Below are 14,044 nucleotides of genomic sequence, written 5' to 3'. Positions count from 1 at the left end.
TCTGTCATACTCTTAGTTGTCTCTTTCGTCTCTTTCTTGACTGCAGAGTTTTTGCCTGTTTCATTATTCCTCATTTCAAAGCTTTTCTGTACCTTCTGTAATTCTTATCCCTCTTGTCAGTGCCTTCCCTAAGCACTCTGGGTATGTTTGTGTGCCCACTATCTGTGTTCTTCAGAGCAGCTGCTGATAGCACCATGTAATTGTCAAATTCAATGTTCTGAAATTACCTGGATCTCTTTTGAAACCCTCTAAAAAAATCATTCCATTTGCTGCCTTCTGTTCCTCTGCCGCTGACAGAGGTTTATGCGAGAGACTGCCCATCACAGTGGAGCTATTTTGTCTTAAGAGCCTCCAGATGAATATTGCCTGGGCCTGATGATTGTCCTTCTTCATTACAAGGTGAATCCTGTATTTACAAGTGTATGAACATTCAAGTACTTGTTTCATAACCATGTCTACTGACACTGCTGCTTGACCTGGTTCCTCCAGTGTCCCTTGTCAAGAGAGGGTCCAGCATAGAGATTGTTCTGAGACCTGCTGTAGGGGACACAGCAGAGAAGCAGAGTTATATTTATGCATCTGTGGCTTTATCTCCTGACTGTTGCTCTTAGGTTTCGATCTCCTGTAGCCTACAGACTCCCTTGCAGACTTCTTGGGATGTTTGGAAAAGGATTTCTTAATCCCTTTAATGGGGAGGTGGGTGGAGGTGGAAGGTGTTTAGTAGGGATGGATTGAGGATTGGCAGTTGTAGGGGACTCTTAATTCTGTTAGCTTTTCACAGTTCTATGTATTTCCTTGTTTGCTCTAAAAATCATTTTTATTGGAAGAATGTCTTTCCTCCTACCTTGTTGCCAAACCACACCATTTTTTCCCTATAGTTATTTCGGTAGGACAAGATCCCCTTGCCATTGCCTGTGTTACATTCTACGTTATATTATATTGCTGTGAGATTTTTCTCCTGCTCAGCAACAGGCAGGCTGTTAGCTTTGATGCAGGACGGCGTTGACATGTCCCTGAAGGTGCTGGCAGTGAACCTGTGCGTCAGCATTTCCTGGGCTCTGCCACCCCAGCCTCAGCAGATGGCATTTTGTGCCAGACGCTTGTGGTCCATATGCCTGTAGGACAGGTAGCAGCGTGTGTATATACAAGCACACGGAACCGTGTCAATTCTTATTTGTACCATCCAACCGGAGAGTATAACCAGAGTGGATGCACCTGACAGCCCTGTACTGCCCCAGGGCCCCTTGCAGACTGCCCTGTGGTGGGGTTAGCCTTCCCCAGAAGTGTCTTTCTGGCCACTTCACATCTGCAAAAGACATCATATGATCAGCAGGCATTTAAATATTCATCTTCATTTTGTCCATGCCTTTTATTAAAGTTCATATAATCCAAAGAGGCTTTTAAATGGTCTGTGGCTTAATTTATTCGTTAAGGAATTCAAGCAATAAGCAGTCTGTGTTTTGGCCTGACGCCGATGCTTTTTCTTTTGACTGTTGCAACTTGCAGGGATGTCTGTCTCTTGCTTTAAATACCGAAACTCTGTGCGCTCCTTGCTGCAGCTCTTGTACCTTGGCTGCCTGCTCACTGACTTGTCAAATCGCTAATGAACCTGCACTTCTCTCTCTTAGGGCCACATTCTGCCCTCAGCTGAACTTGTTCAGGCTGAGTTGCTTCAGAGGTGTTTCACAAGTGTATTTTTTGTCCAGATTGCTTACAGAAGTCTCGCAATATTGCACCTGGCTCTGTTAATTTTATGTAAATTAAGCATAACACTTCCAGCAGCAATCCTTTCAGCCAGTTTATACAAATCCTCCATCAGTCAACTCTATGTGCTTCTCGTCTCTACAAACTCTTGCAAAATGGCTCTTTTACTACCTGCGTAGGGAATAAAAGCCACTTCAGTGGCACGGATTGGCAGTGTAGCATGATTAAGTCAATGGTAAGTAACGCTGAAAGCTATTTTAAGTGACAGAGCAGAAATGTTTCCAAGTTGGTTTCTTACCAAGCAGCCCAAATGCTGATGTCGGATGGCAATATCAGAGTGTTGGTACTGATACACTAAAGAGGTCTCTAACAGAGTTTGGAAGACCTTTTGGGTAGGTTTCCCCTAATGAGGATCCCAACCTCTCTAGGCGCCTTCAGAAATCTCTTAGGGGGTTTTACTCATTTTGGGCTTCTTGAGCTTGATAAATGGGGGAAAATACCAGTATAAAAAAGAAAATGTATATTCTACAAGTAAATTACAAACCACAGGTCTTGGCTTTATTTTTTGTTTTCTTAAGAGGCAATGAATACTCTGTCACTGGAACGCTTTCTGCATAAATCACTGCATATGTTACGTGTCTTAAATTTGAATGGAGGACTAACAGTTTAATATTCTCTGATGGCATGTGTGTGGTTGTAGGAAAACACTATGTAGGAAGCTAGAAACGTGCAACAAATGCCCCTGTCTTATTAGAGTGTTGAGTGGATTAGGTGTGGCGCTGGGGAGGGTGCCTCATCACCCCACACACATGGAATGACAGGGGAGTGGTTTGCAAATATTTGGAATAAGGGCTTTGGCAGTCCAGAGGAGGGAAGATGGAAAGAAACGTGTTAGGGGAGAATTCAGATGAACTCAGCTTTTCCACTGGTAAAATTGAGTACAAACGGGCCAAGAAGTGTGGATGCCAGTAGGTGCATGGACTGATGGGGTTTTTGACACCTAGTTCAGAAGGACAGCTGTTTGCTGGTTGTAGCAAGCTTAAAAATTAATGCTTTACAGCACCTCCTTGGAGGTTTTATAGAGCAGGTCACAAACTGAGAAATTGCAATGCTGATGACTGCAACAGAAAAGAAGATATTACCATCTAAATCCTCCTCCTTTTACCACCAGAGAATCATATTTTAGAAGATGTAAACAAATGTGTCATTGCTCTCCAAGAAAAAGATGTTGATGGTTTAGACCGCACAGCTGGTGCAATTCGAGGACGTGCTGCTAGAGTCATTCATGTTGTCACTTCTGAAATGGATAACTACGAACCTGGAGTCTACACTGAGAAGGTGTTGGAAGCAACAAAGTTACTGTCCAACACAGGTAAGAGTCATTTACTCCCAAGATCCCTAAACTCATATTGCTTACAACTGCATGGGCAACCTGGTACTAACGTACCTGTGAAATCTATTAAAGACTCCATTTATATACTATAATGAAAATTAGTGGGAGTTATTTGCAGAGCTGTTGCAGAATGAGAAATGTAATTTTGCTGTGTTGACTGGTGTAAAACTCAGCAGTGCACAAGGTCTCCCTGTGCTCGCTGTCATTGACTGAGCTGTAAAAGCTAAAACACCGGGGAGTGAGTCTCAAACACTGAGTCAGGGCTTGAAAGTTGTGCCGATTGTCTTGCAGTATTGTACCAGGCTCTGCAAGTGTTCAGGATCCAGAAAGAAAATTTCTGCCACATTGGCCTGGTAGAGTAAATTTTGGGTAATACTTTCAGGTAAATTTTGTAAAATATCTTTATAACTGTTAAAGAAATGTGGTAGTCCCCCACACCTAAATGGTAAATTAGGGTGTTTCCTGTGAACTAGATGGTAACATCCATATAGGGTAAGGAATAATTTTGGTTGCTTCAATGAGTGCTGTGCCAACTGTTAATTGTTGGTTTTGCTTTAATTACTTTGCTGAAGAATCGAGGGTGACACTGAAGAAAGGAGCAGACTGTAAATAAATGGTTCTGTGATGTTCTTCCTGGGGTGCAGTGAGTCACTGAAGTACAGCAGTGCAACCTGCCCTCTTCCAGTGCCTTGTTAAACTTGAGCCTCATGGTGGTAATATTTTTTTCCCCAAAAAATGATGTACGTATGCAGGGAACATTAAACAAATGCTTAATATTTTATCCCATAGTTTCCAAGAGCTTCCCAGGTGTTTTCTCCTTGTCCACTAAGAGGGTGTGATAAACTTTTCACTGTCTAAGGGGAAAAAACCCAAATCGGATCAGAGGAAACAGAAATTGAAGTACACTGAGACTTGAGCTACAGTATGGACGTTCTTCTGTAACAAATGTTTTGATTTAAAAGGAACCACTGCACAACTTCCAGTGATAGTTAACAACGCAGCACACGCACATCTGTGTAGCGGAAAGTGGCATTGGGGTGGGCACTGACTGTGAATTTGCGTTCTTAATTCAGTTATGCCGCGGTTTACTGAGCAAGTAGAAGCTGCTGTGGAAGCATTGAGTTCAGACCCTGCTCAGCCAATGGATGAAAATGAATTTATCGACGCTTCGCGACTGGTGTACGATGGAATACGAGATATCAGGAAAGCCGTACTGATGATCCGGGTGAGCGTAACTTACTTAAACAGCTTTCTGTTCTTCTGCTCATTTTTCTCCACCTTTATTGAACTGACAGGCATCAGTTTTATTGAGAGCAGACAGCATAAGATTTTCATTTAGCTCATATTAACATTCTGAGTCTTAAAACCCGCTAATCACTGTGGAGTACTTCAGAAGTACATTTTCATTCAATTTCATTAAACAGATCTGAGCATCAATGATAGCCAGAGTTGTGATGCTAAATAAATACCCTTCATGCATCTTTTGTAATATCGTGTTAATGCCTTGCTTGATAATGTGCTAAAATCAGTGATCTTTGATTTAACAACAGCAAGCGGATTCATAACTATAGATGCTCTTTGACAGTTTGAGAGCTTAGAAGTAAAACCTGATGGCTCTTTAGTAAGTAAATCTTGAGAATTAATGCTAGTTTGTCAAAAACAGGTTTAGATGAGTTAGTCTGTAGTTCCTAGAGCATGTAAGTCATCAATTGGCTAACCTTGGTAAACAGGGACCAGTTCATAGAGGCATTGTCTCTTCTGTGCTTGCGTGTTTCAGCTGCAGTGAGTGTGAGTTGGAGGTCACAATTTCTGGTAGGTCAGGCAGCGTTAGACAGGTAGGAGGCGGGCGGGGAAGATGCAGAAGGGCTCCTGCAGTTGACTGAAGGGATGCAGGAGCGAAAGTTCTGTTGGTGCTGACCTATGGGCGTGTTTCTTGAATCTTAGCATGGTAAAAATAGGCAGGAGCCAGACACACCAAAAACAAATGTAGGGGGGTTATTCCTTTTTTTCTTTTTTTTTCCTTGTGCTCCTCTCACTTAAACGTAAATGCATTGCGGAGAAGCTGTCTTCATCTTTCAAAATGGTAACCATGGCAGATGCATGTTGGTGATAAGTACACTAAGGATGTACAGCCCCAGAATATATGTGATTATAGTAACCATTGCAATAGCATCTTCCATGTTTGCTGCTTAAAGCAAAGAATCAGATGGAAAATCGGAAGAAAAGCTGACAACTGCATATGTGCTCTCCGTATAATTTTTTTCAAATTTAAGCTCAGGATTTATAGACAAGCAGTGTTAGGTGAAGATATGAATGCTCTCCTGCCATGCAGACGAACTAATTTGATTCACCGCCTGCTAAAGTCCTTGTTACTCAGGACATGAAGGCACGGCTGCCAGTTCCATGTCGCCAGTAATTAGCCGAGCTGGCGATGCCAGGAATCCCGATGTTTCCCCTTGCGCCGCATCTCTGATGTCAGGGTGCCACGGCTCTATTGCAGCTGCCAGTAGCTAACGGCAGCTCACTGGTGACACATCACTGGCCTGTACAGAAGTTAAAATGTTAGTATTTGTTGTCCAAAGGGCTCTAAGGTGTAGAATGTATTTAGGATAAGAGAGCCATCCAAGTGGGGATAGCAGGCCACCATTTCTCCAGGGCTTTGTCTCAAAACTGGACCACAGGAGTAACCGTGGTCACAGGGGGATGCTGTAAAGCTCAGCTGGGATAAACGAGCTGATTCACTTGAAACTTTGTCCGGTGGCACTTGTTCTTTACAAGAACCAGAAGGAAAAGTCACTCAAACACCAAATTTTTGTGTTTATGCACTGTATTTTCAAAACTAAAATCGTACTATATCTGTAGGTTATTGAAGTAAAGCTCTCTCCTCCCCGATCCCCAGGCAATCTCTTGCCACCCCCGGAGGAGTTTTTGCCCTTGATGACAGGTTGAAAGGCAGAATTACACTTTGTATACCCCAGGTTGTTTGGGCTTTGGGATGGATGGGCAGAGAGGGGACTTGAGAATTATGAACAGTTTCTAAAGATGCAGCAGAACTGTTTCCTTTTTTTTTTTTTAAAAAAAAAATTATATACTTTTTTATTATACTGAGCTACTTCTCAGTACATGTCCTTGTACTGATTTTGTGAATATGCTCTGTTCTTCAAGGCATGGAGAGGAGATGGTGGGTGAAATACCCTAGGTCTTGATTGTCAGCATACTCACCTTTGCTTTTTGGCAACTGTTTTGCATATCCATCTTTATTTTAAGTGTATCACAAGATGTCTGTATTGGAAAAGTTTGTAAAATCCAAATCATAGGAAAGAAAGCTGAAGAACAGAGACTTTATTTACATCTTATGTGTTAATCACAATTTATTGCATTTATCAGTGAAGTCCTTTGTTGATCCAGCTCTGCAGAATTGTTATGAAGTGCCACTCTAGGCAAAGATGTAGTATTTTGACAAACATACTGTTTAAACTTGATAAGCTTTATAAAAAGTTTGCCAGCTATAGACTGGCAGTAGCAAAAATAAATCCTAGGCAAGCAGGAACTAGGTCAGATGTGTTTAGCCTACAGCATAAAAGCTGGCCCTTACTAGCTAAAAATTTTCAGCTTCTCCTGGGGGATAAGAATAAATTTCGATATATTTTATCTGTCGTTAATTTAGTCAATGCTTTGATTCATAATTGTGCTAAAGACGACGTCTGTGGTTTTGAACCAGGCCGTAAAGCTGTGTGTAATTTTAGCTTCAGAATCTCAAGCGAAGCTTTTACATTTAAGCTAGTTGCAAAAATACTCTTCATTTTGCAAAAACTTTTTTTCTGTGTTTGAAATCCTGAGTGCATTAGTGTCCTGACAAATCTCAGATGTTTAGTTACTGGTATGTAATTTTGGGGATCCCTATGGTGTTTAACATGGGCAGTCAAGCATATGTAATCACACATGTTCACAGGTTGGATACAGTCCCTGTATTTACCTTTTTGTTGAAAACATTGAATAATTTTTACCTTCACTGATTTCCATTCTCTCTGCTTGAAAAATAATATTCTTGTTGATTTTTTTAGAGCCATGAGATCTGTTGTTTAGCTCTGACTGAATTATTCTTTCCTCAGACTCCCGAAGAGTTGGATGATTCTGACTTTGAGACTGAGGATTTTGATGTCCGAAGCAGAACAAGTATTCAGACTGAAGATGATCAGCTCATTGCTGGACAAAGTGCGAGGGTAAGGAAGAAATCTGAGCATTATAAAACTGTGACCTACCTTCAAGAAACAGTTCAACTTGCTTTGAAAATCCAGGTTAAATTTTTTGGGGGTGGTGGTGAAAATGTTGGATCAGAAAACTGGCATTCTTTGTTTCCAGTTTTCTGAAAAGGAGGTTAAGTGAAATGCAGCATGTGTTGGTCTGATGGATGTGAGAAACGTCTGTGTTTTATTTTGGATGTTCTGAAAGTTCAAAATCCTTTTAATACCGATGAACTACTTTATACTTTCAGATCGCAGACATTGTAGGCACTGCCATTTAGTTAGGTGAGCTTCTGCAGGGAGAGACAGGGCAAATCATTCCATTGTACTAACATTATTTTCAACAGGCAAACACTAAGTTTGTGGGCAAGAAATTTTTACAAAATGTCTTCACACACATGTTGGTGTGTGCTTGGCCACTGAGCATTTATCAAGACAATGTTGAGAGGAGCTCAGATATGAAATCATTTAAACTAACTGCATTTCCTATGACTGTTAAAAATGAAAGCATTGATAGGTAATATATAATAATTAATAGGTGAAAACTTAAAATCAGTACATTGAAGGAAAACGAGGCCTTACCTATTGTTTTTATTTGACATGTCCCCTTCTGGATCGATAACAATTTACGCTCTTGGGAAAGTGCCATGGAAGGTTTTTTGTGAAGGCTCTTCTAGCCTGAAACCAGGCAAGAAGTAGCTAGGCCTTATTTATCAAACTTCTGCCACATTGGCTTTGGAATTACACTGACTGAGAGTATTTTTTATGCTCTCCTTCCTTGCACAAGCACTCTCTATTCCTGTATGCCTCTCCCCCCTTTTATTTAAATGCAGACAGTTCTAATTTACCTTTTAGCACGACTGCTGCCAGAGGCTTTTTTGTACTGAAGACTCCTTTTCACCTGCTCCTGGAGGCATGAATGCTCCTAGCATTTATGAAGGCAAGGGCATTGAGTCTCATACAGGCTGTAAACCAAGTCTAATAGATTTTATTCAGGAGTAAGCACATACTCTTTATTTTTTCACTTACTCTTTCCTCAGTATGCGTGTTTCAAAATAGTACATTTAGCTTTTTACAGGAAAGAGACTCATAAATTTCTTCTGTGCATTGCAATACTGAAAGATACCCAGGTGGAGCTTCCTTTTAAAACTCTTACATTTTATAGAAAAGACAAGTCCCCCCCTCTTCATGCAGTTTTTCTTTGAGGGGTAGTAATATGTGGCAAACTTGTTTGGAGTCTTAACAGTTTTTATCATGCAAATACCAGTGTTTCATGTGTCAACTTGTCTTTCTGGACACTCTTTCTTAAGAAAGAGCATAAACTTTGATTCAAAATGGGAGGAAATGGTTCTGTAAAGCCTCTAGGTAGAGGATTGCTATTAAAGTTTTATCCCCCGTCTCTATGACTTTAATTAGTTATCAGTGAAATGTTCCAAAAAGTCTTCTACAAGCGGCAGCATAAGGCAATGTGAGAAAAACTCTCTCTTTCAGGCTATCATGGCTCAGCTCCCTCAAGAGCAAAAAGCTAAGATTGCTGAGCAAGTTGCAAGCTTCCAGGAAGAAAAGAGTAAATTGGATGCTGAAGTGTCAAAATGGGATGACAGCGGTAATGATATAATTGTTCTGGCAAAACAAATGTGTATGATTATGATGGAAATGACAGACTTCACCAGGTAAGTCTTTTTAATTTGTGCACACAACACCTTCTCTCAGAACTGGCTGGGGTGCTGATCTTTCAATGAAATATTTTGCAAGAACCCCTAAGATTCTTACTTCTTATAATTTGCTTTAAATGTTACCCTGTTAAAGCCTGTATATTAACTCGGGAGATGCATTACTATGCAGTGAGTGAGTGGTGACAACTGTTTAAATTGATCTGTAGAAATACAGCAGTTATTGCCTATCTGTCTGTCTTAAGGGTGATTCTCATCCCAAGGATCATATATATATTTTTATATATATATATATATACACACGTACACTTGCTCAGTTCTTTACAACATTAAATTCTATGGGCTTCTCGATATCGCTATACTGCAGAAATAGTTCCTTGTACGGTTATTTGCAAAAGAAAGAAGCTTTTTGATGCCTTTTGAAATTCATTTACCAGATTTTATACAACACTATTTTTTAAACTTGATGTTGCATTCCATGAGAATTGCAAATCTGTCTTCTAAAATGTTATCTCTTATCACCATTAGGTTGTTTGAAACAGTAAAATTTAAGATGTTTTTATTCCTAGATTTAATGTAAATATGGGGAGGGGCTAGAAGGGAAACAGTCTTGAAAATGAAGGTGCTGTAATAGTTACACCTGCCTATTTCTGTGCAACTTTGTTCATGCAGTTTGGGTAGGGAATCACTTCCAGTGCTGTATGGAACAGAATGAGAAAAGCAATATCTAGTTCACTCTTCCAGTTTTCTGATGCTAGAAGGTAGACTCTGTTCTCTTCTGCAGAGGTAAAGGTCCACTGAAAAATACGTCAGATGTGATTAGTGCAGCCAAGAAGATTGCAGAGGCTGGGTCAAGGATGGACAAGCTGGGACGGACTATTGCTGACCACGTAAGTCAAAATTCATTTTCATAAGCCTCCAGCACAAATGAGCAATAGGAGATCTTTTAGTAGTGCCGACATGACAGAGAAAATGTGTTTAGTTTTGAGGGTTTGGGGTTTTTTAACTGATTTCCCAGATTTACTGCTGGAATTTTCTAGCCTTTTCTTTTCTAGCTGCTCTCCTGCCACCCTAAGCAGTGTAAGCAGCTAAATATGCCCAGCAGTAACACTAGCAGCTCCTTGGCTTAAATCAAGCACCTACCATTTTAAGGTAGCAATATGCCAACGCTGCTTCATGTCACTTAGTATCTAGGCCAGTTTCTCTAACTGAACAGGACTGACACTGAATTCATGTCACTTCTGTCATGCTCAGAATATGCCCTATACTTTCCAAAGCAATGACAAGACTGTGTAGGCAACACCATAATTATTGCACAACGTGGCCTATTACACAACCTTTAATGTTATTTTTGAGGCAGCTTTTTAATATTAACAGTTTTCAAATGCCCCATAGACTGAAGGGTGGGATTGTCAGAACTCTCTAGGGTTTTTCTTTTCGTTGTCTAGTCAGAGTTGGTAGAGACTTTGAGCAGGGCACAAAGCGACCCAAGTCTTTGCTACGCTGTCCCAGGCTGTTGTGCATGTTGCTGTGCTATATGTACAGAAGTATTTGAAAAGAATTCTTATGGAATTGAACGAGGGTGGCCAGCTCAGGGTTTTTATGCAATTCATCTGCCTGTCCTGAGCCACTTCAGAAACTGGGTTGGGCCAAACAAAAGCACCTTTGGTCTCAGTCCACACCCAAATTGCAGAGAAACATCAGCATTAGTAATAATATTCTGCCTTCAAGAGAGACCCTGAAACACAGGTAGGTTAAGTCTGAGATCATGGACTCAACTTTATTTTGCACAGCTGTCATTTGCTTTTCAATCCTTCTCTGAATGTAGATTCCTAATGCAAGGTTTTAAATAAAACCGTGTCACTTCGGAAGTAGATCTTTGTAATGCAGATCCCTCTTTAAATGTTGCATCCAAAGGATGTTGTCTTCACCCTAATTTATTAATGATGCAGTGAGAAATGTTCAATGGGGAGATAAAGTTGAAAAACTGTTCTTTAAAATGGGTCTCCTTGCTTATAGCATTTTGACAACCAGTGTGCTGCTGCTGTAGGTAAATGAAGCAAGGAGCAGTTTGTGTTATAGATCTCAGGGGATCTTGGGCTGAAGGTTTACAATGCCTTTTTGGGTTTTTTTGGGTTTGTTTTTTTTTTTTAATCCGCGTGTTTTATGCAAAGTTGCCATACGGTTTTCTGCACTGAGCCATTTCAAAATATAGAAGAAAACTAAATGGCTCCTTTTAGTAGAATTAAGGTCCTTAAAAATGCAAAAGATTAAGTGCATGTTTGAAGATAAATATGAGCAGGACTGTACAGTTAGTCATTTTGACAAGAATATAGCTTTTTTTTTTCTGACTCCATACTCTACTAATACTTTCAGCTTGCATATTTCATTAGATATGCTTACATACTCTTTAGAAACTTGTTAATGTACAACTATCTGACAGTTACAGAGGATGTACAATGCAGCCATTTCAGCGGAGCACTAATGCCTTCCTATGCCTAATACGGGCTTTTAACAAATGGATGGGGTTTTATGTCCTGTTTGCCATGTGACACGGGTGAATCATGACCCCTCGTGTTAGTGTGTCAGGAACTCCTAACTCCTGCCGTCAGGCAGTTTTACAGCACATTTCCTTTGAAACCATAAAAGCTATTATCCAAGGTATTTCACGTCTGTTGAAAAGTGTCTAGCCATCAGCCGGCAGATTTTCCCAAAGGTGTTCCATCTTTCACTCAAAGCAGCAGTCTGCTTGTTTTGAATGGGGGAATATGAAGTGGTTATGAGTACAACACAAATGAAAATGATTTGCAGCAAGACAATGATTCTCTGTATTATTTTTTTTCAACATTGAAATAGTTACAAAGCAAAAGAAAAATTCGGTTGCTTTTTTTCTTTGATAGTGGTGGGAGGTTGAGGTTACATCAGTATCTGTTCATTAAATTGAAAGGAGCTGGAGGCAAGCGCAGGGATTGCTCCGCTTCCCGGTAAAACGCTCCAGCAGCCTCTTGCTGTTGAGGCTGGTCCGGGGATGTGCTCCAGGCACGGGCTGATGGCTGTCCTGGGACACACACTGCCATGTGCCCGTCCTGCCACGGCAACTGCTTCCCTAAATGCCTGCTTTCAGCTTCTCTAACCAAACAGCGCTGAGCCCAGCTGTTACATGGGGCTGGCAGGGACATTTTATTGTGAATTTTTGTCACAGCAGTGTTCATACCCTAAACGGGAGATACAGTGAGAGGAAGAAAAGTCTCTGTGGTTGCTTGCTTACACCTACCAGACACTTGGGGATGGGGGTCGTGTGCCTGTCTTAATCAGCACACACCGCAGGAGAGCTCTTCTGTCTTTCCCCGCTCCTTTTCTTTGCAAAAACAGAGAAAAAGGTGATTCTGCTTCCCTGCAGGTTCAGCTGGGGTGTGGTAGGAAGCAAATGTGCGTCTGTGTTTGCTCTGTCCAGGATGGATCCTGGATTTGATTTGGAGCAGCCAGCTTAGCTTTTGCCAACAACCACTACTCAGTCTGTGGCAGCATCTCATTTTGGGGGGTTTGAGGAGGTGGGGGTGTCCCCCAACATACATTTGTTTCTGTCTACAGTGCAGCTGTCTGCTGTAACCGTGATGTGGGGATGCTCCCAAGCTAGCTTTGCAGGCGGGGTTTTTTGTGTCTGTGGCTGTTGTAGGTTGATACAATAATGTAATCTTTCCTAATCAGTGTTGAAATTGTTGCCTTCTGGGTTTTTTGGTTGTTATCTGAGTGTTCCTGCATAGGAAAGGGCAGGACTCATACAGGCATCCACAGCGCCTTTTGTTGATGTTCTTTTTTATCTTGTGTTACATCTCTATTTAAACATCATCTGTCTTTGAACTGAATTCTCTATTCTGCTCATAGAAATAGCACACAGAGTATAGGATGTGGATTTTCAGCTCATGTCATATTGATATATACAACTGAATAATATTTCCTATTCCACTGCTTCCCCCTCTAATGTTTTGCTGCCTTCTTCAGCCATTGGTAAACATGCAGCAGCCTCTTTCCTTGAGAGTGTCTTTCCTTAAACGGTTTCCATAAACTCACAACCCATAAAGTACCTTGAATTTTTTAGCGGTCCTTCGGACGTGCCGTATTGTGCGTTTGTCAACATTCAATTCAATCTGCCGCTGTGCTGCTCGTTCGCTTTGTTAGATGAGCTGTTTGGGAGATGGAGAGCATTTTCCAAAATGGTAATTTCAGCTTTTCATTAGCTCTTTGGCCGATGCTATTTGTGGACTTTCTCTGAAACATCTTGTACTGCTGACTAATATTGATTAGCTTAAAAAATTAACCTGCAAGCTTTGCTGCTTCGTTTTCACTTCACTGATGGAAGCAATGTGCCTGCGTAAGAGTTGCAGATATTTCGGGTGCTTCATTACCTTCCTTGGGGCTAAGAAGGTGATTTCTGTTGCTTTGTGGTCACACTGGGTCAGATGCCCCTAAAGCCATCCAGATCTCCACAGTGTGTGTTACACAGCCTGATGTGCTTGTCCCAGCTTGCCAAAAATCCCGTTGTAGTGTATTGTGTGTATGTGCGTGCGCTGCCTTAGATCCCAGCTCAGCAGCCTGCCCAACAGCGGCACTCTGCCTGCCACAGACCGGACAGCTGGTTTATCTCTGCTGCGCTGAAATACCACATCGGCTTAGAAACCCACTTGTTCTGGTCCTGGAAAAAACAAATGTATTTATTAGCTACACTCACCTTCCGTTCAGAGTTCATTACGGCAGATCGGTTATTGTTGTGGGAAGCAAATGCTCCATGCAAATGTGACCCCTTGTCCACACACCACTGCTTGTGATCTGTTCTGGTGTCTTTTATATACAGGGAAACTTCAGTTCCTGCTTTCACCTTGTAGCTAAGGAGAGAAGGTCTGTAATGAGAATTAGGGCTCAGACCCTACTGCTGACACCCCAGAGCAGATTTTTACCTTGCTCTGAAAGGAGAAGAGAGGCTGTGTGGGCCTAAGCAATAAACCTGAGCCTGAGTGAAGCATCAAGTAGTA

General features: G+C 41.3%; 1 protein-coding gene across 3 annotated transcripts in view; it reads left to right on the top strand.

Moving 5' to 3' along the window:
* The window catches only part of CTNNA1 (catenin alpha 1), a 119,914-nt gene that overhangs the window by 99,775 nt on the left and 6,095 nt on the right, over positions 1-14,044 (top strand). For all 3 annotated transcript variants that reach the window (XM_074884170.1, XM_074884169.1, XM_074884171.1), the window contains 5 exons: positions 2,876-3,076; positions 4,171-4,322; positions 7,210-7,320; positions 8,833-9,014; positions 9,799-9,904. In XM_074884170.1, the coding sequence (XP_074740271.1) occupies positions 2,876-3,076; positions 4,171-4,322; positions 7,210-7,320; positions 8,833-9,014; positions 9,799-9,904 (752 nt within the window). The remainder of the gene's footprint in view (positions 1-2,875; positions 3,077-4,170; positions 4,323-7,209; positions 7,321-8,832; positions 9,015-9,798; positions 9,905-14,044) is intronic.

The sequence above is a fragment of the Strix uralensis genome, chromosome 14, assembly GCF_047716275.1.
Source record: "Strix uralensis isolate ZFMK-TIS-50842 chromosome 14, bStrUra1, whole genome shotgun sequence".
NCBI lineage: Eukaryota > Metazoa > Chordata > Aves > Strigiformes > Strigidae > Strix > Strix uralensis.
This window is presented reverse-complemented; position numbering and strand designations above follow the sequence as displayed.